This window comes from Phaseolus vulgaris, chromosome 2 (genome assembly GCF_051622355.1).
Source record: "Phaseolus vulgaris cultivar YP4 chromosome 2, ASM5162235v1, whole genome shotgun sequence".
NCBI lineage: Eukaryota > Viridiplantae > Streptophyta > Magnoliopsida > Fabales > Fabaceae > Phaseolus > Phaseolus vulgaris.
Genome location: NC_143499.1, coordinates 19,730,590 through 19,756,091, shown reverse-complemented (window position 1 = coordinate 19,756,091; position 25,502 = coordinate 19,730,590). Strand labels below are relative to the sequence as shown.

At 41.5% G+C, this 25,502-nt stretch overlaps 1 protein-coding gene and 1 pseudogene across 1 annotated transcript; one reads left to right on the top strand and one right to left on the bottom strand.

Moving 5' to 3' along the window:
- Positions 1 to 3,024: 3,024 nt before the first annotated feature.
- On the bottom strand, positions 3,025 to 7,028 carry LOC137809172 (uncharacterized). Its single transcript, XM_090297899.1, has 5 exons — positions 6,186 to 7,028; positions 5,786 to 5,932; positions 4,761 to 5,581; positions 3,825 to 4,667; positions 3,025 to 3,049 (listed from the first exon to the last, which is right to left on the bottom strand). Exons 1-5 carry the CDS (start codon positions 7,026 to 7,028, stop codon positions 3,025 to 3,027), a joined length of 2,679 nt encoding a protein of 892 aa, XP_090154025.1.
- Positions 7,029 to 10,156: 3,128 nt separating this feature from the next.
- LOC150029041 (uncharacterized) lies at positions 10,157 to 25,254 on the top strand (annotated as a pseudogene).
- Positions 25,255 to 25,502: the final 248 nt, after the last annotated feature.

The window sequence follows — 25,502 nt, the reverse complement described above, 5'->3', positions numbered from 1 at the left end:
ATTTTCTGATTTGGTATAGTTTTCTGTAGCCATAATAGACCAGCAAAAGAAAGAAAAAAAAAAAAACAGAAACAAGAACAATCAAGAATGCAAAATGAAAAGAAGAAAGGAACAACGGAAGCAGAACAGGATTAACCCACTATGATACTATATTGTATACATGCTGACACTAGACATTGACAAAGGCTTAGATCATCACAAGCTTAAGTGGTGCCAGTGATAGACACTTTCGTGAGAAAGGGATGAGAAAGAGAAAACAAAGAAAAAGTAAAAGCAAAAAACATAATACTTATTATTATGCACTAGGTGCTTTACATATATGATTGAGAAAAAACAGAAAAAACAAAAACTGCATATATTGCTTTTTTTATGCAGAACTACTATACATTAAAATTTAATACTGATTTCATTTTAATTTCTTCATATATCTGTAGTTCTCTAGATCCGTACCATTTCTTCCAAAACTTTTTGTTCTTCAGAAAACATGCAAAGATATCTCACCATAATGACTACAAGTTCAACTAGGTGATACTTCAACCATTATCATTCATATGCAACATGATTAAATGAAATAATACCCAAAAAAAAAAAAGTGGGAGGAAAAGGAATCAAACCCATGAACAAATAAAGCAATCTAAAATATGGGACAACATAGTCACAAAAGAAAATCCTTCTTTATGAAACTATAAATTAGATCCTACTAAATCAAATCACCACGTTGCCACATATACGGATACGGACACTGACACGACACAGATACGGACACAGAGATACGTATAATCTCTAAAATGTAGGACACGGGGACACGAATTTATATATTATATAATTTTGAATTATATAAATTGAAAATAAATATTTATGTGCAAAAGTATGTTTGAGATTCTTTTCGGAGCATGAAGATATTTTTCATAACGAGTTCAAAAGAATTTGTTCCTTATTTTTATAATCATGATAAAAATTTATACAATAAATTTGAGTTTTTAAAAAATTATTGTATTTATACCTTTTAAATTTGTTTTAGAACCGTGTTAGAATTTTAAAAAATCCAACAAATATTTTTTTGAATTGAACACTTTATTGATAAGTATCCTATGAGTGTCGACACCGATACATGTGTCCGACACGGATACGTCATTTAAAGAGAAGTGTTTGAGTCTCATATACCTTCTCAAAACTAATTAATATTTTATTTCTAATTGTAACACTACTATTAAAAACATCAGTTCAAATAATAGGAAATCAGTAAAATAAAACACTAAATTATTGATGGATAAAATGTACTTTTAGTACAGCAATTACAATAAATAAATAAAAATGACTGGTCTTCATGTAATAAATATATGTCTGTTATGTTTTGATTGAATTTTATTGAGGGTGTACTTAAATATTTAGGTACATGTTATGTTAACCATTTTTAAAATATTGGAGAAGATATGGAATACACTTGAGGAATGTTAGAAAAATAAAAACGAAGGTGAAAGAAAGAAAGGGAAGGGATGTAAAATAGAGGCATGGTACTTTGTAATGTGATTCATTCACAAGGTGAAACCAAAATTATTGTTCTTATTATTTTGAACTGTGAAATTAATAAGATGTTCTTATAATAACCTAATATTGGGATATATGATAATCTTCCTTTCTTATTGTTAAGTGTTATGGTTAAATGGTCCGTGGAAATTCGCAATCCATCAAATTATTGAGCTAAATAAAAACACAATTGGAACCATATAATTAATTAACCTTAATCAATTAAATGAGCAAGAATAACATGTGACCATCGATTATATTAAATATAATCGATTAAATGCAGAAAGAGGTTTCGAAACATATACAAGACAATTGATCGATACTAAACATTATGGATTAATTAACTAATGATAATTAATTATGTTAAGTAATAATTAATTAATATGTTCTTAAAAAAAATCAAATATTTTAAAGAATTTATCAAGGTTTGTGACTATGAAGGTTTATGGGATTTGGACGTGAGTTTACAAGGTACAATGGTCAAGGAGTAGGTTATACCATATTTCTTGAGTTTCTAAATGCAAATGAGTACTATAAAAGAGAGACTTGGAGAAGTGTGTTGAGAATTTCAAAAACACAATTTCATATATCACTCAAATTTATAAGAGAGGAGTTTTCTGCAATGTCAAGAAAGTTTAAGCATACTTCTTAAAAAAAGATCAAGGTAGTAGATGATTTGCCTACAAAAGGAATTGAAATAATCAAGAGGTCATATTGTTATGAATGTAGACAATCAGGACACTAGAAGACGAAGTGCCTAAAGCTTAAAAGAAAGGAAAGATTCAAAAGGAGAAATTTGATGTCTTCGTGGAAAGACTCAAACTTAAGCTCTAGGTTAGACGCAGAGACTTCAAATCTATATTTCATGCCATACTTAGATAATGAGGTAACTTCTAACCTTAACCCGTATTTTACAAAACCTCATTAGACTTGTCATATTCATTGTCTAATAAAGATGATCTATCTTATGAAGAGCTTCTTACTATATGCAATAAGATCTTCGAGCAGTATTTAAAATTAAAATTCAAGTTTTGTTTATAGAAAATGAAATACTCAAACAAGACCTAATTACATATAAAGAAAAGACATCATGCCTTGAACAAATCCTTGCACATAATGCTTTAAAATAAAACATATGGAGGAAAAAATAACACAATGTAGGCGTGATTTTGAAAATTCTGTTGAGAGCTTAAAATCTCTAAAACTCATATTTTCTAACGCCAAACATGCATAAGACGGATTTGGTCTTAACCTAAAAAGAAAAAAAAAACAACGTTAAAATTCATGTTAAGGCTATCTGTAATCATTGTGGTAAGTTTGTATACCCTAGTGTTAGATGCAAACTCAAAAGGCAATCATCTAGAACTAAGAAGAAAAGACCCAAGAAAGTGCACTACCAAAATAGATCATAATTTATGTTGTAGATATGTTGTATAGGAAGAGGAAATAAATGAAGATTGATCTTAGACAATGGATGCTTGTATCTTTTGTGCATATCTACAAGAGTTTCTTTTGTGCATATCTACATGTCAAAGTCAACACAAACAAAGTTATCATGTCAAAGGATTAGATACAAAGGAAACATCACATACTATTTTTTTATTTATTTAAACATTAAATGTTATTGATTTTATGATTGATTTTACTATGCAACATGACTAGACGATGTGATTGTCTACGTAATACCATTGTATATGTTGGGTTTGTACAATTAAAAACTATAAGATATATTCATAAGACGATAGTCGTTTTTTTTTATCGGCAATAAAAAATAAATAAAATAAAATAGAACTACTTCAGAGGTGGTTCAACCCTTATACATAAAACACTAAACCAATTCCAGCTATCTCCTTCTAAAAACCAACCCAACACTTCTACCCCTTACTAAACCAAGCAAAAAACCTCAAGAAACTAACCTCGTACACTCCAAAGGAGCCAAACACCAATCAGAATAAGAGAACGAAACTAACCGGGAATTTGTTGAGAGCCAAGACCAAGTCTTTACCTGTGCCAAAGCAAAGACCTCTTTCTCGTCTGCCACTCCACTATTAAAAATTATACGATTCCTGTGACTCCAAATCTCACTAATCACCCCTACCCAGATCGTGTTCCAAACAACCAGGCCCGTCTCCTAAGGAAAGCTCAATCTAAATTGATCGAAATTGCTCCTTGGATCAATATGAGTCACAAACAGGATTCCTAGCCACTTAAAACATAAACACCAAACTCGCCAAGCAAACGAACAACCAAAGAACAAATGGCTACTCGACTCCTCCTCCTTCCCGCATAACACACACCTCAAGCTTTTTAAAAGAACCCCTCTTCTACTAAGATTGACCCTGGTAGCAAGCTTGTTTTCCAACACCCTCCAAGCCAAAACCATTGCAGAAGGAATTGCCTTACTCCTCCACAACTTTCTAAGCTCCTGCGAGGAAATCGCCTCATTATCCTTCCTGAAAAGGTTGTAAGCTGAGCTAACCGTATATGACTGAGAACCCCCACCCTTCCAAACCCAACTATCAGTCTCTTCAAGAACAACCTCAACCCCAAGCAGGAGCTGACTCAATCGATCCGTCGCCGGCTTCTCCCATTCGAAAAAAGGCCTTCTCCAAACAAGACCCCAAACCCATCTCCCATTAGACCAAGTCCCAAGTTCCGGCAGTTTTGCATTTTTGTTAGAGCTAACTGAGAAAAGTCGTGGAAAAACATTCTTCAACGCCTCACCCATCAACCAACTATCCTTCCAGAAACAAATGTCCGTCCCATTCCCAACCTTCCACTCAAAACTATCTTCGAAACATCTCCCCCACCCCTTCGAATACCAAACTTCCTTCAAATCCTTCCACCAAAGAGAACAACTCTTACCATTACTTGCCTCTCCCAGATCTCTCCACCCACCGTACTTAGAAAAAATGATGTCCTTCCAAAGACCTACCTCAACCGAGCCCAACCTCCATATCCACTTTCCCAACAGAGCCAAATTAAACAATCTCAGATCTATTATTCCAAGCCCCCCAAACTCACGAGGTTTACAAACCAGGTTCCAGGAAGCCCAAGCGATCTTCCTCCCTTCTGCACCCCAGCCCCAAAGAAAATCCCTTTGCAACTTGATCAACTTCTTTGCCACCCCAGCAGGCAATCTGAACAAAGACATAAAAAATAACGGAATAGAAGAAAGCACAAACCTAATCAGACAAATCCTCCCAGCCATCGACAAACTTCTTCCCTTTCACCTGCTTAATCTAGCCTGCACTTTCTCAATCACCCCGTTCCAAAACGCATCGCGCTTGTGACTCCCTCCGACTGGCAGACCCAAGTAAATGAACGGAGGAACCATCGTATCGCAACAAAGAATCGCTGCAAATCTCCGAAGTGTGACCTGATCCATCCCCGTCCCTCCAATCCTACTCTTCGCAAAATTAACCCTTAACCCAGAAGATAGCTCAAAACACTGCAGGATCGCCCTGATGTTGAAGACACTTTTGGTATTTGCTTCATAAAAGAACAAAGTGTCATCCGCATACTGTAACATATTTACCTTTACTTTATTCTTCCCAACCTCCAAACTGTCAATCAACTTCTTTTCCTCTGCTACCCTTGTCACCCCAGCTAACCCCTCCGCCACAATAAGGAAGAGAAAAGGGGCAAGCGGATCACCTTGACGAAGACCCTTTCTAGGAAAGAACTCCCTAGTTGGGCTTCCGTTTACAAGGACCGACACCGAAGCTGACTCCAAGCATCCCTTGATCCAACGAATCCACCGAGCACAGAAACCCAACCTCCTTAGCATATAATATAAAAATTCCCATTTCACCGAATCGTATGCCTTCTCGTAGTCGACTTTAAAGAAGATACATTGTTTTCTCTTTCTCTTGTAATCCTCAAGAACCTCATTTGCAATAAGCACACTATCCAACAAACCTCTTCCTTCTATAAAAGCCGTCTGTCTAATGTCAATGATTTTTCCAATCACCTTTTTCAGGCGCAAGGAGAGCGCCTTTGAGATGATCTTATACAGGCAACCTACTAATGAGATAGGTCTGAACTCCCCCAGCTGTTGAGAATTTTCAACTTTTGGAATCAAAAAAAGAAACTATGCGTTTGATCCTCTTGGCCAACATCCAAACTCAGCAAAATCCTTTACTGCGTTCATCACATCCTTCTTCAAGATGTCCCAACAAGATTTTATAAAACCAAAGTTAAACCCGTCGGGACCAGGACTTTTTGAACTATCGCACCCCCAAATCGCATCTCTTACCTCTTCTTCTGAGAAGACGCTGACTAACATAGCGTTATCAGCTTCCGATATGGTATTGAACCTGACATTATCCAAAGTGACCTGACAAACATCGTTCCGGGCAAACCTTTCTTCGAAGTACTTACTAACCTTATCCTTTACCTCCTCCTTATCATCACACCATTTATTATTGTCAAAAAAACCATGTAACTGGTTCCTTGCCCTCCTCCACTTAACCGCGGAATGAAAGAACTTTGTATTGTGATCCCCCTGCTTTATCCAATTCTGCCTTGCTTTCTAGAATAAGATCGCCTCCTGTTTGGATTTGGACTCAGATAGTTGAGCAAAGAGAGACTTTCTTTCTTCCCTTTCGGACTCCATCAACCCGTCTTCGTCGTCACGAGAATCTAACTCGTCTAACCTTTTTTTGGATTTCCTTACTAGCCTGATTCACATCTCCGAATACTTCCCTATCCCACACCTTGAGGTCTGCTTTTAACTTTTTCAGCTTCTCTTTAAACACAAAAATTCCCCCTCCTGTAATCTTGTAAGCAGACCAGCTCGAACTCACAAACTCCTTAAACCTACTATCCTTCAGCCAAACATTCAAAAACCTAAACGGCTTCGGACCCCAATCCACTGAAACTTCCTTCAGAATAACAGCGCAATGGTCCAAGATTGATCTATTGAAGACAAATTGTTGGCTGTTTGGCCACAACTCCAACCACTCCTTGGATACCAGCACCCTGTCAATCCTGCTTTTCACCAAACCATTGGGTTTGAACCAAGTAAACTTCCTGCCCACCAGCGGAATATCAACCAACTCAAAGCTTTCAATGAAATCATTAAACCCCTTTATTTCTCTAGAGTAATCAGAGCACGACACCAAACTCTTCCTTTCCTCCTGCCTTCTTATATAATTAAAGTCTCCAATGATGCACCAAGCCTTCAATAGCTGACCCTGTCTGATACCACTGATCTCATTCCACATCTCCTTCTTTTCCCGAAAAGATCCTGAACAATAAATGTTCACAATGGTGACGTGGATTCCAAAACCCCTCTTCCAAACCCCTTCTAACACTGAAAAGTTCCTACCATTCTTGAAACTGGACAGCTGAAAAACCTTATTGCTCCACATCGTAATCACCCCACCTGCACTATTAACTGCTTTGTTTTCCACCCAATCCACTTCGTTGGTTCCCCAAATAAGATACACCTTTTCTCTACTAAAATCCGAACACTTTGTCTCTTGTAAACATACCATGTCCACCAGCTCCCTACTAATCATATCCCTGACATAATTCTTTTTTACCGCCCCGCCTATCCCTCTGATATTCAGACTAAGAATCTTCATTAACAAACTTGCTCCTCTCTTTCCACATTCTCCTCGTAGTCACCTCGCCTTGATTAGATAACGAATAAATACCATCTAAAACTACCTCTTCTCGATCAGCGAGCGAAAACCCAACTTCTTTCCCTACTCCCCAGACACTTGCAGCCAAATTCTTATCTGTCTTCACCCAAAAAATCCTGTTACAATTCTCAATTGCACTATCAGAAGTGAATAGTGAATTCGACGAGCTGCCTGTTTGGTGAACCAAAAACACTTGATCCACTGAGGACTATCTTCCCACGACTTCTCCATCCAAACCCGGCACCCTGCCCTCCATATCACCGTTGTTGCCCCCACCTTCCACTTCGTCTTCCAAACCCGCCCCTAAAACCTCTGATTGTCCTCCTGGAGGGGAGGCGCACCCACCGTCTCTCGGCTTTGACGTCTCTGATCTCCTTGCCTCCTCTGCATCATCTGGCTTTCCAGGGTCAGCCGAGCCACTATCAGTCAAACCTTGGACTACTGGAGACTTTGGGATGTCCATTACGACTAACGAACTCCCGACAACTCCATCTTTAATCACACTGGTCCCAGACTGTTCCAAATCGTGCAAAGAAGGTCTTATCCCTACCGAGTCAGCGACCAAGTCAGCGACCCTACTCACCAAACTCGTCTGTCTTGAAACAGTCCCGACTTCAACTTCTTCTTCTTCGTGACAACCATCCTGAGCGCTCAAAATAATGTTGCACGGCTTCATAAGTGCACTTTGACACTTTAAATCCCCCACCACTCCTTTCACACTTAAAACACCATTTTCCACGCACCTAATCATAGGGGAACACACCTTTAAAGAAGCGGTCCCACCATCATTAATTTCCTGCACTCCTACTTCTAGAAAAGGCTCTTGAGGTGGCGCTTGAAAAGACGCTCCTACCCTCACAGAACCACTCAACGTGCACCTACTCACTCCTACACCACCATTACTCCTTGCCTTTTCATCTGCTGACTTGGACTCCTTGGAACTAGCCACCTCCACGTAGGAATCCACTTTCTCTTTCTTTGAAAAGCTAAGAGAACCGTGCCCACCCACTAAAGCCACTCTCTCTCTCAAGGAATTATCGTGCACATTCAATGGCCCTCTTAAATGATCTTGAACCCTTCCCTCACGCCCCTTACCAAGACAACCCGGGACCACCTTGCCCTGCACCGTCTCTTCCATCACCATTCCTCCTTCCCCGACGGCGTCCACACCTCCATCTCCGGCCATCCCAAGCTCCGACCCCACTGAATCGCACAAACTAGCCTCTACGCTTTCGTCATCAGAGCTAGCTTCGGTGTCTACCTCTGAAGCTCCGCCATTCCACTTGCCAAGACTCCACTTCGGGACGCACAACTCTTCAACAAAGGCGACCTTACACGACCTGCCATTGATACACAACTCCTTCTCCATATTGACGGCTGACCTGACCGTTGTTTTAACTCTAAACCGAGCAAACTCCACTGTTTCTCTTCTCTCAGTTGCTTCGTCAACCTCCATCACCTCTCCCACCACGGCCCCTATTTTGGAAAAGCTGTGATTGCACCAGAACTGTAACGGGATTCCACTGCATCGTATCCATGCAAAACGTTCTTTTAGTTCGAAAGAACCATCCCAGCGGGTAACCGCCGAGAACACTTCGTTGAACCATGACCTGTTGTCTGCTATGATCTTCTGCAGACTCCCTCCAACATCGCATGAAAGCAGAACGAACCTACCACCAAGATATCTTACTTTGACTTGGCTGAAACCTCCCAGCACAAAGCTCTCCTGAATCACTTGCATGCTTGGAAGCTCTTTCAGATTACCAACACAGCTTCCTTCTAACCAATCATCATGTTCTACCTCCACTGTAACCTGAAAATCGACTTCACCCCCCAAAGAGCTACCCGCATTCTCGCTTGTTCTGAGCTTGCCTGCCCCCCCTGAGACAACTTGAGCGAACGAAACCTGCTCTGTTTGCTTCCCCTTCCCACTCGTTGTGCTCAGCTTTGGGTTCCGCCCTAAACTTGACCCTTCATTCCTTTGCTTCCTTGGTCCATCCTTCTTCTGATATTTGGGAAGGTTCACCTGCATCTTCCAAGTGCCAATCCAGATTGCACTCAACTCTCTTTCCAGAGAAAGAACATCCTTCACACCCTGGAACCTTACGAAACCAAACTTCCTGTTCCTTGCATTGAGCTTTCATGAAACAAAGACATCCATAACCCTTCCCCACCTTTGAAAAACCTTCCAAAGATCTCTCTCCATGAAATGTTCGGGGAAGTTAGTAAAGAAAAACGAAGTGTCCGCCATTGACGAGAGATAACAAAACCGTAAGAGCCTTTACGTATCCCGACCATCGTGTTCCTCCGATTGCTCAGGATTTGGTCGCCATTAAGTTCATGCACTTGCTCACAACTAGTAAGTAAATTTACCTGAAGTACTGAACATGAACATGAAGATTCATGTGTATGATAAGACGATAGTCTCGTAAAAAACAAGTTTTGTTCAAATGGAAGAAAAGATAATCATCACACCCAGAAAAAAGTTATTTGTAATTAAAGGTGAGAAAGCACCCTCCCTTGGTAAAAGGTCATCTTTTGATGGTCCTTAAAGGGGAATATATAAAGTTTGAAATATGTTGAAGAGGTAAACTCTAGAAAGGAGAAAAGTTTACAAATTTCAAAGGAGAAAAGATGAGAGAACCTCGAGACAAATTCTAAAGAGAAGAAGAAATATAAGAGCCTGCAACCCCTTTGTTGGTGATGTTTAAGGGAGAGAAGACGAAAACAAGATGAAAGGATGAGATAATATAAAAAAGAAAGAAAGAAAGGAAACTTAACCTAAGGGGAACTAAGTTGAAAATTCCTTAGAGCTAAAAGATGATGGTTGATTAAGGGGAGCAAACAAGAAGAAGACAAAAACTCTTATTTACTTTGCTTCTTTTACTCCATGTTTCTTTTTATATTTCTTGAAAATTTGTTAATAAAAACCTTGTTCGGATAAAAGTTTGACTTTTGACTCCAGACTCCAAGAGTTTATGTCAAGAGATTCTAAATCATGGAAGACATTTGACTTTAAACATCTTCAATTTTCCTCACACCCTCGAAATGTACGAATTGGCTTGGTTACTGATGAGTTTAATCCATATGGCAATTTAAGCATTAGTCATAGTATTTGGTTAGTTGTACTCATACCGTACAACCTTCCTCCTTGGATGTGTATCAAACAAAGTTCATTCATTCTCTCCATGATCATTCCTGGAAAGCGAGCTCCAGGAAACGATATTGATGTATGTTTACAACCACTAATAGAAGAGTTGAAAGATTTATCGAACACTGGCATCAAAACTTTTGATTCATATGGAAATGAAGTGTTTGATATGCATGCATCCATATTGTGGACTATTAGTGATTTTCCAGGTCTTGGAACCCTATCTGGATGGAACACACATATTGGGTTGGCATGTCCTAGATGTAATTTTCATACAACTCCTATGAAGCTTATTAAAGGTGGTACATTTTGTTTCATGAGTCATCAACGTTGGTTAGATGGAAGGCATAAATTGAGACTAGCTCGCATGAGATTTGATGGAACTATTGAAAATAGGAATCCACCTTTGGCAATCTCAGGATATGATGTCTTACAAAAAGTTCAGAATTTTAATGTTGAATTTGGGAAAGAACCGGTACTTTAAGAACTGGCAAAAGACAACGGAGAGTTAATCATGCAAAGTTAGACACTCAACAATGGCGAAAAAATAGTATATTTTTTGAACTTCCTTATTGGGTAGAGAACTTATCGCCCACAATTTGAATGTTATGCACATTGAAAAAAAAATGTATGTGATAATGTGGTGTTTACATTGTTGAATGATAGTTCAAATAAATGCAAATACATTCTAAAGGCACAAAAGGATTTACAACTTTGGAGTATTAGACCTGATCTTTGGCCTGATGAAAATGGTAGATATCTCCATGCTATATATACATTGACAAATGTAAATAAAGATATCTTTCTCAAAATTTTGAAAAACATAATTGTTCCAGATGGTTACTCTAGTAACATTAGTAGATGCATTGATGTCAAGCAACATAAGTTTGGATGATTGAAAAGTCATGACTCACATATTTTGATGGAGCAGCTTCTACCTTTGACAATGAGAAAGACACTCCCTAAAGAAGTTTACTTTGTTTTGATTGATTTAGGTTTGTTTTTCAAAAAATTGTGTAATAAAGTTTTAAAATGGATGAACTTGATCAGCTACAAAGTAGAGTGGTCCTCACATTGTGTCACATGGAGATGTTATTTCCTCCTTTTTTTACTGTCATGGTTCATTTAATTGTGCATCTAGTAGAAGATGCCAAGCTTGGAGGACCTGTCCAATATTGATGGATGTATCCCATTGGGAGATATCTAGGGAAATTAAAGTCCTATGTACGTAATAAGGCACAAGCAGAAGGGTCAATAACGGAAGGATACTTGGCTGAAGAGGCTTTAACTTTTTATTTGAGATATTTAGATGGAATTGAAATTGTATTCAACCGATTGCACATGTTAATGATGAGCCTGCTACAGTGCCTTCTAATGAAAATACATTGTTCCCGCCAGTCGAAAAACCAGTTAGGGGTTTTACTAATTGCACTCTATCTGCAAAGGAAAAGTTGCAAGCACATCGTCATGTACTAACTAACTACACCATAGTTGATCCATTTATGCAGTAATTTTATAAACCTTAGTTTTTTTATAATTGGTTTTCTCTTTAATATAATTTATATATTTTATATGTTTCACATAGGGAATTTAGAGACACTCTACGAAGACAACTTAGAAGTCGGACACGATCATCCTTTGGATAGACAAGAGGGTTCATAGAGAATTTCATCCTGAAACGAGTAATCCTAGAGGTATTTCATCTACCTTTCCCCATCCACCTCCATCTGCACCACAAGAAGGTACTAAACATGCTCTCCCTGCACCTCCAACGGCACCTCAACCAAGTAATTTGTGTTCACTTCTTTTTCAAATTTATTAACCCTCACATCATTAGACATAATTGTTTTTTTTTTATTATGCTGATTTATTTTCAGGAACTTTGAAAGTGAGGATACGTTCAACTAGTCATACCAACTTTGCTCCTACATTCATTGTTCAACCCCCAATTGCACCTCAATGTAATTCTGAGCCACCAAATCAATTTGAACATGTACCTGGACCAACAATACCTGGTACATCAAATGTATATTCGGAAAATGAAGAGGAAGAAAATGAGGAAACTGAGTTGAAAACACATCAACAAAGGCCTACAGCCTGCAAAAGAGCATGGCTTGTTGATGTCATTGGTAAGCCACTATATATCAAGTTCAAAATGGAAATTTGTATAAATCCACTATCAATTTGTTAAAAGCATACAATGTTATATATAGTTATATAAGCAATATTATTTTTTGGTTTAGTCCTATATCCCTTAAGACAAATGTTTGTATTATTTCACAGATGAGGAAGGAAAGAGAAACACAAAACAGCTAAGAACCAATGATGTTTGGCATCTACCTCCAAATGAAAGGATTGTTGTGCAATGGAATAATAAGGGTCAACCAATTGTAGATGGTGGAGCATTATTGAATAGGTTCTTAGGTAGTATGGCAAGAAACTATAATGTATTTCCTATTAGTTATTCTAGCTAGAGGAAGGTTCCTAAAGTTTATAAAGAAGATATACTTAAACACACTATTCAGGTAATCATATCCAAAACTATACTATAATTTAATTTATAATTTAAATATATTATAATTATTGTTAATTTTAATTGTTGACTATTTTGAAGGCTAAATTTGATGTTCGTTCTGATGTTCATATAAATCATGTCCTTAAATCACTTAACACAAAATGGAGAAACTACCGACAAGAATTGTGGGAACAAAGGAATGATGGAACATGTACAAGAGTTGAATTGATTGAAATGGCTTTAGAAGGAATAAATAGAGATCATTGGGCTTCTTTTGTGGATTATCGTCTAAATTAAAAAAAAGGTATAACTGAAATATTTTTTAGACATTTACATTCAAACTTATTAATTTTTATATGTTGATGATTAGGAAAATTCCCTAAAAAATAAAGAGAATAGGACAAAGCAAACCATTGCTCACACAGGTGGATCTAAGAGCATTTCAAGGAAAAGAGATGAAATGGTGATATCTATACATATGTTTGTTCTTGTCGGTTCACTCGAACGTCAGCTTTTGGCCCTTCTATCTCCGCCTGAGAATCTACTTCCATGATCAAAGAAGCTCTCACCTGCAAAGACAAAGGGGCGCCTTGACGGCCGTTTGCACTCCGACGCTAAAGTCAGTATATGGGCAAAGAAACACCAAGAGTGTATATTAGCTTCAGTCTTAGAAACTGTGTACCTTGTTAGGGTTCTTGGCACCCTTTATATAGGTTGAAACTAGGGTTTACCTTTATGTTGTTACCCTTATCTAGGGTTCCTTGGGGAACGTCCTTGCGTCGCTATTTACATAATCTTAGCGTATCTGGCATATGAACTTCCCTTAACTGGAGTGCAACGAATAACAGAGTGGTCGCTTGGGTACCAACTTGTGCACCTAATCTCTTGCGCCATCTTCTTTGTGGGTGCCCTAAGCATTCACGTGCCATGCATGCAGCTTTTTCTGGAAACCCTAACCCTAATGGGCCTTAGCGCCTCCCAGGATTATTCTCTCGTGTCGCGCCTGCATGCGTTATACACACCACGTGCATGGATCCTTCGTGATTTAGGCTTCCCACATATCTCATGTCTTAACTGTTAACTTAGCATAACTCTAGGACCCACCTTACGTGGCCTACTACATTGTTCAGTCCGTCGATGTCCGATATCCATCTCCAACATCGAGGTCTATGATACCAATGTCTGAAGACTAACCAATCCTCTGGTAGGTGCGTCTAGGGCCCACCTTACGTGCCCCCCTTCCATTACCAAGCACCGGTGTGTGATGTCTGAGGTCAGTCACTGGGTCGATGACCGAGGATTGGTCGGGACACAAGCCCCCCAGTCTCGAGTTGTAACTTGTTCCAGTGAAAGGACTAAGTGATTGCGTTGGGCGACCTACGTGGCACTAGGTAGCGGGTCGTGAACAGTACGCCAAAGCGACGTCTCACCAACTTTTTCAAATCAGTGTACACGTGGCAAGGTCAACGATGGGGACTTGTTGGCGCTCGAACTTCTTCGTGCACTGTTCAAACCTTTAACCCTTTACGCTCTCCTTCATTGTTTCATTACTTTCACTTATGCGAACTTTCTCTTGAGCATATATGCGAAAACGCTTTCTCTTCTCTCTTCTAAAACTCCAAACCTTCGAACCTCAATATTCAAAGGTATGATTTTTATTCACCGATTGCTTCGCGATTTATGATTCAACTGCTTGTAACATGCTTATAACTGTCTGAGACTGTTTATGATTTCTGCATTTCTCTGTGCATTCATTTTCTCTGTTTTACGCTTTGAGTCTCTATTTTCTGGTTTTTCCTAGTTCTGTCGAGTTGCGCCATCTTCTTCCTCTAAAGTTTCTCTTTTTTAGCTTCTTTATCTAAGATGACCCAACAAGAACCCACTTCAGCTCTTCCTTCAGATTCTAACTCTGTTTTGTCTTCATCCCCTGTTCCATCTACGTCACCGATCCTTCCTCCTTCCGCCTCCTTCTATAGGTCCTTGTACCGCTGGGCGTCGACTGCTCTTCTAGAGGAGACTTCTAGTTTTACCTCCCTCGAGAGCATAGCCGCTTATAGGAAAAAAAACAAAGCTTTCATAAATCGCGCGTCTTTGGCAAAGACCACGACAAGTTTGTGAGGAGAGTGACTTGTCGGGAAGGAAAGTCGGTGTGCGCTGACAAATCCTCGGACCCCGAAAGCCCCTTCTGCTTTATTTACTCCACCGTTTATCGAAGGCTTGGGCTTCGACTACCCATCACCCCCTTCGAGGGAGCGCTCCTAACAAAGGTGAATGTCGCCCCCGCCCAACTGCACCCCGACAGTTGGGCGTTCGTAAGTGCCTTTTCCATCCTATGCCACTGTCTTGGTCATATGCCATCGGTGGATGTTTTCCTCTTCTTCTTCGAAGCGAAAAGTCCCGACAAGAAGTTGTGGGTTAGCTTCAACAACGTCACTGAGAGGGTGCTTCTAACGCTCTTCCAGCAATCCTACAAGGGGTTCAAGAAGAACTTCTTCAAGGTATGAAGCAACCGGAGGGATCCCGCCCTTTTTGATGGGTTCCTCCTATATTGGGCGGAGAAACCCAACCTCCAGAGGCCCCGGAGTCTCGAGAACCTTCTTCCGCAGGAGCTGCTCAAACATGAGTTCAACCCCAAGAACCTTAAGAAATACATTGGTACTCTTCTCATTCCTTTCTTACCCTTTCCTGCACTTGACTTGCCTTATCATTATTACCTATGTTGACTTGTTGTTTTCATGCATATATGGGCTTTAACAAGGATAAGAAGAAGAAATTGGCTGACCTGCTTGCCAAGCGCAAAGCGGCCGCTATCGGTGTGGGCACTTCAACGCCCAGAACTCCTCCAACTTCAGCTACCTCTGCCCCCAACACAAACGTACCAGCCCCTGTCGACGATAGGTAGAAAGGGGTGGTGGTCATTGACTCGGACGACAAGGACACGTGCACGGGCTTTGTCTTCAAAAGGAAGAGGGTGGGCGAAGTCGTGGTGCCTTCTCCCTCTGCATCTAGTGGGCTAACTCCAGCTTTCAGAGATAATCCTCTGAGCGCCTCCTCCCCGCACCACCTTATTATTCACGAAGGTGAGCGGGAGAGCGCCCCTGAAGGTCAGCAAATGCCTTCCACTCCCGAGCTCCCCATGCTGCTTCAGCAAATCCTCAAGTGCTTCCAAGTCAAGGAAGTATTGGAGAGCTTGAGCGGTAATCTCTTCGATGATCATGTGGCCCACGGCCTCGGGGACTTCCTAATCGCATTCAGCCTTGCGCTAAGTAGGGCCCAAGAAGCAGAAGAACTCAAGGCCAGGATGGCGGAGCTGGAGGAAGAACTATCCCTCAAGACCAAGGCCTTTGCCAACCACGTCTTGACAAGAGCCACGAGGCCGTCCAACTGGAAGCGGATCTTGCCTCTTCGCAACAACGTGGTCGACCTGGAGAAGAAGGTCGAGGAGATGAAAGCGAAGATGGCCAAGCTGGAAGAGAGGGCCACCCAATGCGAGGTCCTGCTGAGGAAGGTTGAAGGGGAGCTGGACGAAAGGGTTGAGCTCTTCAAGAAGACGGAGGGGGAGCTCACCAAAGATGTTGCTGATACTTACGATGAGGGGTTCCAAGATGTCATCGCTCAGTTTGCCTGTGTGCATTCTGAGGTGGATCTTTCCCCTTTCAGTTAGTCTAAGTGCGTCGTTGATGAGCAACTCATGTTGCGAGAGTGACCATTCTGTAACTCTGTCTTTTTGAAGGACAATTTACCCCTTGTACATATAACTTTATGAATATTTATCTTTTGTTTAACTGTTTGTTTTAGCTGCTTTAGCTTGCGTTTTTCTGCCTTGACTTCTACTAACAACGCTTTCGACCTAGGTTCGCCCTTTTGGTAGCACGTTTTAACTTCGTATGCTTTATCATGTGTGCGCGAATCCCTTAACTGACTCGATCTTTGTCTGAGGGTAAACTCCTCTCGCTGTTCTTGATCTTCTTCTTGTGAAGTAAGGCGACTTTGTTGATCCCGTCCCTACCTTCCTTAGATTGACGGGAATGTCTTGCTGGTAATACTGGGGAACCATACCGCCTAAAACCTTGGCTTGTAAACAAGGGGGAAGCATTTCCTTTTGATCTTGGTCTTGCAATGCGAAGGCAGGGGTGACCTTAACTAGTGAGCCATGCTATTCGACCCTGGAGTTACTACGCAAGAGGGAGGCCCCCCTAAGGAACCACACTTCCCTCATCTTGGTGTTTCTAACTCGAGTGAACGACTCTTAGCGACCTCATCCTTGCTGTACAAAGTCAAGGGACAAGTCTGAATAACTGACCAAGACCTTGCTATAAAAAGTCAAGGGGCAAGCCTTTAACGTTTGAACAATACTGTTCTCAGCCTTGGTAAACTTGTGCAAGAGGGAGGTTCACCATCGAACCATACTATTCCCGATCTTGGCGCATTACTTCAAGGGGGAGGTTCAATAACTGGAGAACCATACTATTCTTCACCTTGGTGAACTTACACAAGATGGGCTTATTGGGGAAACCACACTACCTCTGCTCTTAGTGTATCACTTCAAGGGAGAGGTTCATTAACTACAATGCACACATATTTCTCAACTGAATAACTGAAATTTTATTTGGGTGACCTCGTTAAAAAAACCCTTATGAGGGAAAAAGAGTGTCCCCTTAAAACGTGTACAATGAAAAATATTTTTAACTAAAATAAAACTTAAGATTGGTCGCGTTCCAAGTACGAGGGATCGCTCCACCCTCTAACGTTTCGAGTCTGTATGCTCCATTCCCAAGGGCCTCCGTTACTCTGAAAGGGCTGGTCCACTTAGGAGATAGCTTGTTTTCCAACTGGTACGGGTGGGCCTTCCGCATCACCAGGTCGGTGACCTGGAACTGCTGAGGTCTCAGCTTGGAGCTGTACTTATACTTCACCCTCCTTTTCAAGGCTTCAGCCTTAATCCTTGCTTCCTCCCTTACTTCATCTAGTAGGTCCAGGTTCACCTTTCTCTCTTCATTGGACTCCTCGACCACGAAGTTCTGGAAACGCGACGAGTTCTCTTGGATTTCTACTGGAATCATGGTGTCCGAACCATACACCAAGCTGAAGGGTATTTCCCTAGTTGTGGACTGGGGAGTAGTGTGGTAGGCCCACACAATTCTAGGAACTTCTTCCGCCTAGGTTCCCTTGGCTTTGTCTAGCCTTCTCTTCAGACCTCTGAGCAGAACTCGGTTGGCAGACTCGACCTGCCCGTTTGTCTAGGGGTATTCTACTGACGCGAACACCTGTTTCACTCCCAGCTCTGTACATAACTTACCCAATTGCTGGCTTGCAAACTGGGTACTGTTGTCAGATACCAACCTCTTCGGAATTCCAAAGCGGCACACTATGTTCTTCCACACGAAGTACTAGACCTTATGGGCTGTGATCTGTGCCACTGGCTCAACCTCGATCCAATTTGTTAAATATTCTATGGCAACCACGAGGTACTTCATCTGTCGTACTGCCAAAGGGAAGGGCCCCAAAATGTTGATCCCCCAAGTATGAAATGGTCATGGGTTGTAGATCGACCTCAGCTCCTCTGGAGGAGCCTTGTGCCAGTCAGCATGTTGTTGGCATTGTTTACACCGCTGGGCGTACCTCGTGCAATCTTCTCTCATGATTGGCCAGTAATACCCTGCACGAATGGCCTTCATGGCTACCGCATATCCCCTCATGTAGTTCTGCCATAATGCGCGTGCATTGCTCGCCACTTACACACACCAGGATAGGGTGGGTGAACCCGTGCCTGAATAACTTCCCGTAGATCAAGGTGTACTTGTTTGATTTTTTCTTGATTTTTCTGGCTTCTGTGTGTTCTAGTGGGAGTACTTCATCAGCCAAATAGCGTTGGTAGGGTGTCATCCAAGTTTCTCCTGATTCAACTTGGTAAACTTGCGACGACATCTCCCCAACAACCGGGTACATGCTTATTCTGTGCGTTTTCACCGTCTCCTATGTTAACGACTGATGACTCTTCCTCACCCCTTCCAATGTGCTAATTTGTTGGACTTCTGCCAAGTTTTCCGCGGTAGTTCGAGGTGTCTTTGGGGTCTCCTGAATCACTGTCATCTGCTTGCCCCCCCTTGCCCAAACTGGCGAGCTTTGCTAGCAAGTCTGCTCGGGCATTCTGTTTTCTGGGTACGTGGACTAACTCGAACACCTTAAACGTTTCCTTCAGAACTTGGACGTACTCTTGTTATGCAGCCATTTGAGGATCCTTAACTTGGTATTCCCCCGTGACCTGACCTGTGACTAACAAAGAATCACTCTTTGCCAGCAAACCTTTCGATCCCATCTCCTTGGCCAGCAGCATTCCAGCGATTACGACCTCATATTCTGCTTGGTTGTTACTGGCCTTGAAAGCGAACCGTAGGACCTGCTCAATGAGCAACCCATCTGGTCCTTCCAAGATGACACCAGCCTCGCTGCCTTGTTGGTTTGAGGAACCATCCATAGAGAGCACCCATCTGAAACATGCTCCTTCTTGGTGCGTGGCTACCGAAGAGAGCTCTACTACGAAGTCAGCGTAAACCTAACCTTTAATGGGACCTCTAGGCTCATACTGTACGCAAAACTTGGACAGCTCTACTGCCCACCTTACCATTCTCCCTGCCACATTTGTCTTTTGTAAGACCTTGCAAATTGGAAAGTCGGTCATTACTATCACGGTGAAGCTCTGGAAGTAGTGGCGAAGCCTTCGCGCTGAGAATACTAACGCCAGAGCTGCTTTCTCTAGGGCCTGGTATCTCACCTCTGGCCCTTGCAGTACTTTGCTGATGAAGTAGGTCGCCTTCTGCACTTGGTCTTGTTCTTGGAGCAGAACCGTACTAATCGCCTTTTCTGTAACTGCGAAGTATAGGTGGAGTGGGGTACCTAATTTTGGCTTGCACAACATTGGTGGACTAGCTAGGTACTCCTTTAGATTCACAAACGCCTCTTCGCACTCCCGGGTCCATACAAACCTGTTGTTTCTCTCCAAGCACTGGAAATAAGGGTGCCCCTTGTCTCCTCCTACCGATACGAATCTGGACAGAGCGGCCATGCGCCCTGTCAACTGCTACACCTCTTTCACCAAGATCGGGCTCCTCATGGCTATTATCGCAGCACATTTATCAGGATTCACCTTTGTCCCACGTTCAGTGAGTAGGAAACCTAAGAACTTGCCTGTATCAACCCCGAACACGCACTTCTCTGGGTTCAGCTTCAACCTGTACTTTGCTATCATGGTGAATAGCTCTTCCGGGTCTACTACGTGCTGCTCCTTCTGCCAGGAGGTGACCACCATGTCATCCACATATGCTTGGACATTTCGCCCTAACATGGGCGCTAGCACTCTGTCCATCAACCTCTGGTAGGTGGCACCTGCGTTCTTTAGTCCAAAGGGCATTACCTTGTAGCAATAACAAGACATCTCTATCATAAATGTTGTCTTGGACTTGTCCGTGGGTGCATCATGATCTGGTTGTAGCCAAAGAAGGCACCCAGGAAGCTGAGTAATCTGCACCCAGACGCGTTGTCCACCAAGGCATCAATACTGGGCAGCGGGTACGAGTCCTTCGGACAGACCTTGTTGAGATCTGTGAAGTCAATGCACATCCTCCACTTCTCGCTAGCCTTCTTCACTAACACCACATTGGCTAGCCATTCGGGGTACTGAATCTCCCTTATGTGGCCAGCCTTTAGCAATTTCTCTGTTTCTTCGCGAACAACCTGACGCCTCTCCTCGTTGAACTTTCGTCTTCTCTGGCAAACAGGTCAGACCGAAGGGTCCATGGTGAGGCGATGACAAAGGGAGTCAGAGTCTATGCCAGGCATGTCAGAGGCAGACCACGCGAAGGCGTGAAGGTGCCACGCTATGACCTCGGCAACATGATCCTGCAACTCTTGGCTCAAAGATTGGCCAAGCTTAAACATCTTCCCACCGATCTTTCTTTCTACTACGTTTCTGGCGGGTTCGGGTTGTTTCTCCTGGGCGATCTCTGCACGTGTGATCCCTTCTTCCCTTGGAGGCTGGGTTGTAACAGCGAACAACCCTCTCTTTGTCTTGAGGCTATTTTCGTAGCACTCTTAGCCTCTTTTTGGTCAAACTTGATGGTTATCACCATACCCTCAAGGGAAGGAAGCTTCATCTTCATATGCCTCGTGGAGGCAACTGCTCCAATCCTGTTTAAAGCTGGTCTACCTAACAGTATATTGTAGGCCAACGGAGAATTAACAACGAGATACCTGATGTTGGTAGTGCGTGAAGTCGCGCCATCCGTGAAGATTCTCTTCAGCTCTATATGCCCACGCACCTCCACCTGGTCTCTAGCGAAACCATACAAACATCTGGTATAGGGCCTTAACTGGTCTGGGGATAGCTGTAACTTGTTGAAGGTCGACCAGAACATCACATCGGCCGAACTTCCTTGATCCACGAGGACGCGGTGCACCTTCCTTCCTGCTGTGACTAGCGAAATCACTACCGGGCCATTGTCATGAGGTATAACATCCTGGAGGTCAGCCTTGGTGAAGACGAGGTCGACGTCAGGAGTTTGATCTACCTACTGCAACTCCACCGCCATTACCTCTCACGCATACTTCTTTCGCTGGGAGGCGGTGCACTCTCCTCCTGAAAATCCTCCTGAGATCGTGTTGATCTCCTCGTGAATGGGCACCTCGTGCCCCTGGTCTGCCCCTGCAATTACCAACGCTTGATCGTTCTGTGGCTCTTGAAGATAATCCTTTAAGAACCCGTTCTTTAAGAACCGATAGGAAGATGGACCAAGCAATTGTGTATGTTGTGGCCATTTGCTCAGTGAAACTTGTTGAACCAAGTGGTGTTCAAGCTTTGAAGAATCCAAATCCTTTGAAGGATGTTGAAGCCTTTATTGTGCTTGATGTTGCTGTGTTGGTTTAAGCTTTGTTCTGGGGTAGTTTATATGTTGTAATCCACCCTATGATTAAATCTAAAGCATTAGCATTCTCAAACTTTGTGAAAATAAAATAATTTCAAACTAAGTAAAAACAACCGATTGTTTTGTCGAAACAACCAATTGTTTGTACTTAGGTGTTTTGAGAAAAAGTTTGAAAACTGTTTTGAATGGTTAAACTATTAAGTACCAAAAAAACCGATTGATTCGAGAAAACAACCGATTGTTTGTTTTGGGACCATAACATAAAAACTGTTTTCTTTGATTGAGCTTTAAATGATTTAACTGCTTACGCTCCAGTCATTAAATGCTTTGACCACTCTTTTAATGCAATTTAAGAGTTTGTTAAGATTTGATAACAAACTACATCTTTGAATATATTCAGAAAAACAGATTGAAGAATTAAGAATCTTTGACAAAGTTTTTATAAGAGATTTTTTCAAAGTGTTGAGATTGCTAAGTTGTTTGTGATTGATCAAAGTGCTGGAATAGGATTCTGCTTGTATTGATTTCAGATTATCTTCTGTAACAAGTGTAATCCCTGTACTCTGTTGAACAATTTCGTTTCTGTGTTTACTAAGATTGGTTGTGTGTTCTTGAGGTGTTCAAGATCAGCAATCTTAATGTTGGCCAAGGAGAGTGTGTTTCTTGAAGTGTTCAAGGTAATTCTCTTGGTTGTTGTGTAAGTGATCAAGTGGTGATTGCTCAGTGGATATCCTCAGGGTTTTTGAGAAGACTGGATGTAGCTCTGGATTTGGAGTGAACCAGTATAAACAACTGTGTACAATTTCTCTATCCCTATCTCTTTAAATTCAGTTTTGTCAATTAAAAACTGGTATAAACAACCGATTCTTTCGGTAAAACAACCGATTGTTTTTGCAATATTGTGCTTTTGCTTTATGTTTTGAAAAAGTGAATTCTTAATCAAGGTTTTCTTGAAGTATTTTTCATTCTAGGCTTAAAAGTTTACGAAAATTCTTCTTAAACAATTCACCCCTCTCTCGTTTAAGGCCATATATTCTATGCGGGCACCTAAAGCCTTGCTGCTATATTTGGGATAGTGATGAACTCCTTGAGCTCCACTCGAAAATTATGCTTCGGGGGCGGGTCCCTCCGTGTGCGCGTCCTCGCCTGGAACCGTTTGTAGGGTTTTCCTGCTCCCTTCTTCTCTTGGTCGCCTCATGCACCCTCATGGGCTGAGGTCGTCCTGCTGCTCGAGGTCGGATAGGACCGACCAAACCCTGTTTCTCCGTTACTCGATCATCTGCAGCGATGTGTGCCAACGCTCGACGTCTGATTTCGGTGAACGTCTTCGGGTATAACCTTAGCAGCGATTCGCTGAAAGCTCCTGGAAAGATTCCCTTGACAAAGGCATGCACCGTCATGGCCTCATCCGTGGGTTTCAACCTCACCTCCTGGACCTCAAATCTGTTCAAGTAGTCCTTCATGGACTCCCCCTAATATTGTTTAATATCGAAGAAATCATAAGAAAGCCGAGTGGGGGCTTTGTTGACAAGGTACTGTTCCCTGAACAGCGTCGCAAACTGGTCAAAGGTGGTGGTGATATGTTCGTTGGGAAGGCTAACGAACCATTCCAACGCCGCGCCTGCCAACGTGCTCATGAACAACTTGCAGTACACAACGTCAGATCTTCCTGTAAGCATCATCTGTGTGTGGGCATCTGGGTACTCTACTCCTGTGAAGGTGACCTTCGGGCCCAGAGACGTGGTCGGTAACGCTGTATCCATGATCGCCTATGAGAACAGCATGGGACGTGCCCTGAGTGGCACAGGTGGGGCACGTTCGTCCACCGCGCGTTCCCCTACTTGTTGCAAATCCCTGCGCAGTTCCTCATTGGCTCTATGCAGTTCTTCGTTGTTCACTCGTGATGCGACAATTACAACCCTGGATGCCACCACCTCTGCTTGGAGGGCACTCATAGTCTCCAAGATTTGTTGTGTAGTAACGTTGTCCCCTCCACGGGGTACAACTCCTGTGGGTGCAGTATGTCCTTGCCTCGTACTCCTCATATTGCTGGTAAAGATTCTTAACACGTAAAGATTCCTAACACGATTGTGAGTGGGACCTTTCTTTAACGGGCCCCATGGTGGGCGCCAAATGTTCTTGTCGATTGACTCGCTTCGCCGGTTCACTCGAACAAGAGCTTTTGGCCCTTCTATCTCCGCCTGAGAATCGTACTTCCTTTATCAAAGAAGCTCTCACCTACAATGATAAAGGGGCACCTTGATGGTCGTTTGCACTCTGACGCTCAAGTCAGTATAAGGGCAAAGAAACACCAAGAGTGTATATTAACTTCAATCTTAGAAACTATGTACCTTGCTAGGGTTCTTGGACCCTTTATATAGGTTGAAACTAGGGTTTACCTTTGTGTTGTTACCCTTATCTAGGGTTCCTTGGGGAATGTCCTTGCGCCGCTATTTACATAATCTTAGCGTATCTGGCACATGAACTTCCCTTAACTGGAGTGCAACGAATAACAGAGTGGTCGCTTGGGTACCAACTTGTGCACCTAATCTCTAGCGCCATATGCTTTGTGGGTTCCCTAAGCATTCATGTGCCATGCATGCAGCTTTCCCTGATCGGGACAATGTTCATGTCAAATTTATGTTTTAATCTCTCTTACATTGTGTCATAATTTTTCTTCCTTTTAATAGGAAAAAGAGTGTGGCCACAAGGTTAGTAGAGGAGATGTATGGATAGCTACACATAAACATGCTAATGGAGCATTTGTGAGTGATGAAGCAAGGGAAATTGGTGTAAGTTCAATTATAATAAATTATATAATTTTCAACCACATTTAATGTAATATTAAGTAGTTTCTTCTTGTGCTCTTTCTAGTAAAAAGTTCAAGCATATGAATTAACCTCATCACCATTCACATCAAAAGAAATATCAAATATTGATTCCTTAGTTTATGTTTTCGGAAGCCGAGAACATTGTGGACGTGTTAGGGGTTTAGGTTTGGGTCCTTGCCCACCTAAAGTGTTTGGTTACGGTGCTCATTCATATAGTGGAACATCTTCAAGTTTTCCTTCCTATACACATTTACAAAATCTGGTTAATAATTTTTTACTTTTACTTTATCATATTGTTTTTACTTGTTTAATTGTGTATCCATATATTATTTATGTTTAAACTTTATATTTAGAACTTATTTTAATTCTTATTAAATATGTTAATGAAATGAAGTTTGTGTTCTAAACTAGGTTTCTTCATTAACATCACAAGTTAATGAAATGAAGGCAATGATGATTTGTTTTGGTGCAAAACTATCAAGGAGAATTGGTTGTGATTTTGTTATGTTTCACACATCACCGATAATATTTAAATCTTGATTAAATTAATATATATTTTATATTATAATTGAAATGCTACTAATTATGACTATTTTTTATATATTAGGCATCTGATCAAGGAAGTGTTCCTAATGATGAAACAAATGATCCAGATTAAGAACCATTCTAGTGTTTTAACATTGCAAGTAATATAGTTTATTTTTAAAATAACTTTTGATGCTTATTTTGTTACTGTGGCAAAGAATGATTGGAAGTCATATAATGATAGGTAAAAAATATGCCCTCTAGATATCTAAGGTAGGATTTGATTTCAAATATACTATAGTTTGTTTGACTATTATTATTCTATTTGTTGTCGGAGTTTGTTATGTATTTTATAACCTCTATATATGCATCTTTCTTTTG

What these genes read in the sequence shown, in the direction of transcription:
- LOC137809172 (XM_090297899.1), bottom strand. Translation starts at nt 7,028, where the DNA reads ATGGTATGTTTACAAGAGACAAAGTGTTCGGATTTTAGTAGAGAAAAG. An exon ending in GTAAGGAAATCCAAAAAAAG is followed by an intron (nt 5,933 to 6,185) that starts GTTAGACGAGTT and finishes TGTGATGATAAG; the next exon opens with GAGGAGGTAAAGGATAAGGT. An exon ending in GTGCAGGCTAGATTAAGCAG is followed by an intron (nt 4,668 to 4,760) that starts GTGAAAGGGAAG and finishes GTCTTTGTTCAG; the next exon opens with ATTGCCTGCTGGGGTGGCAA.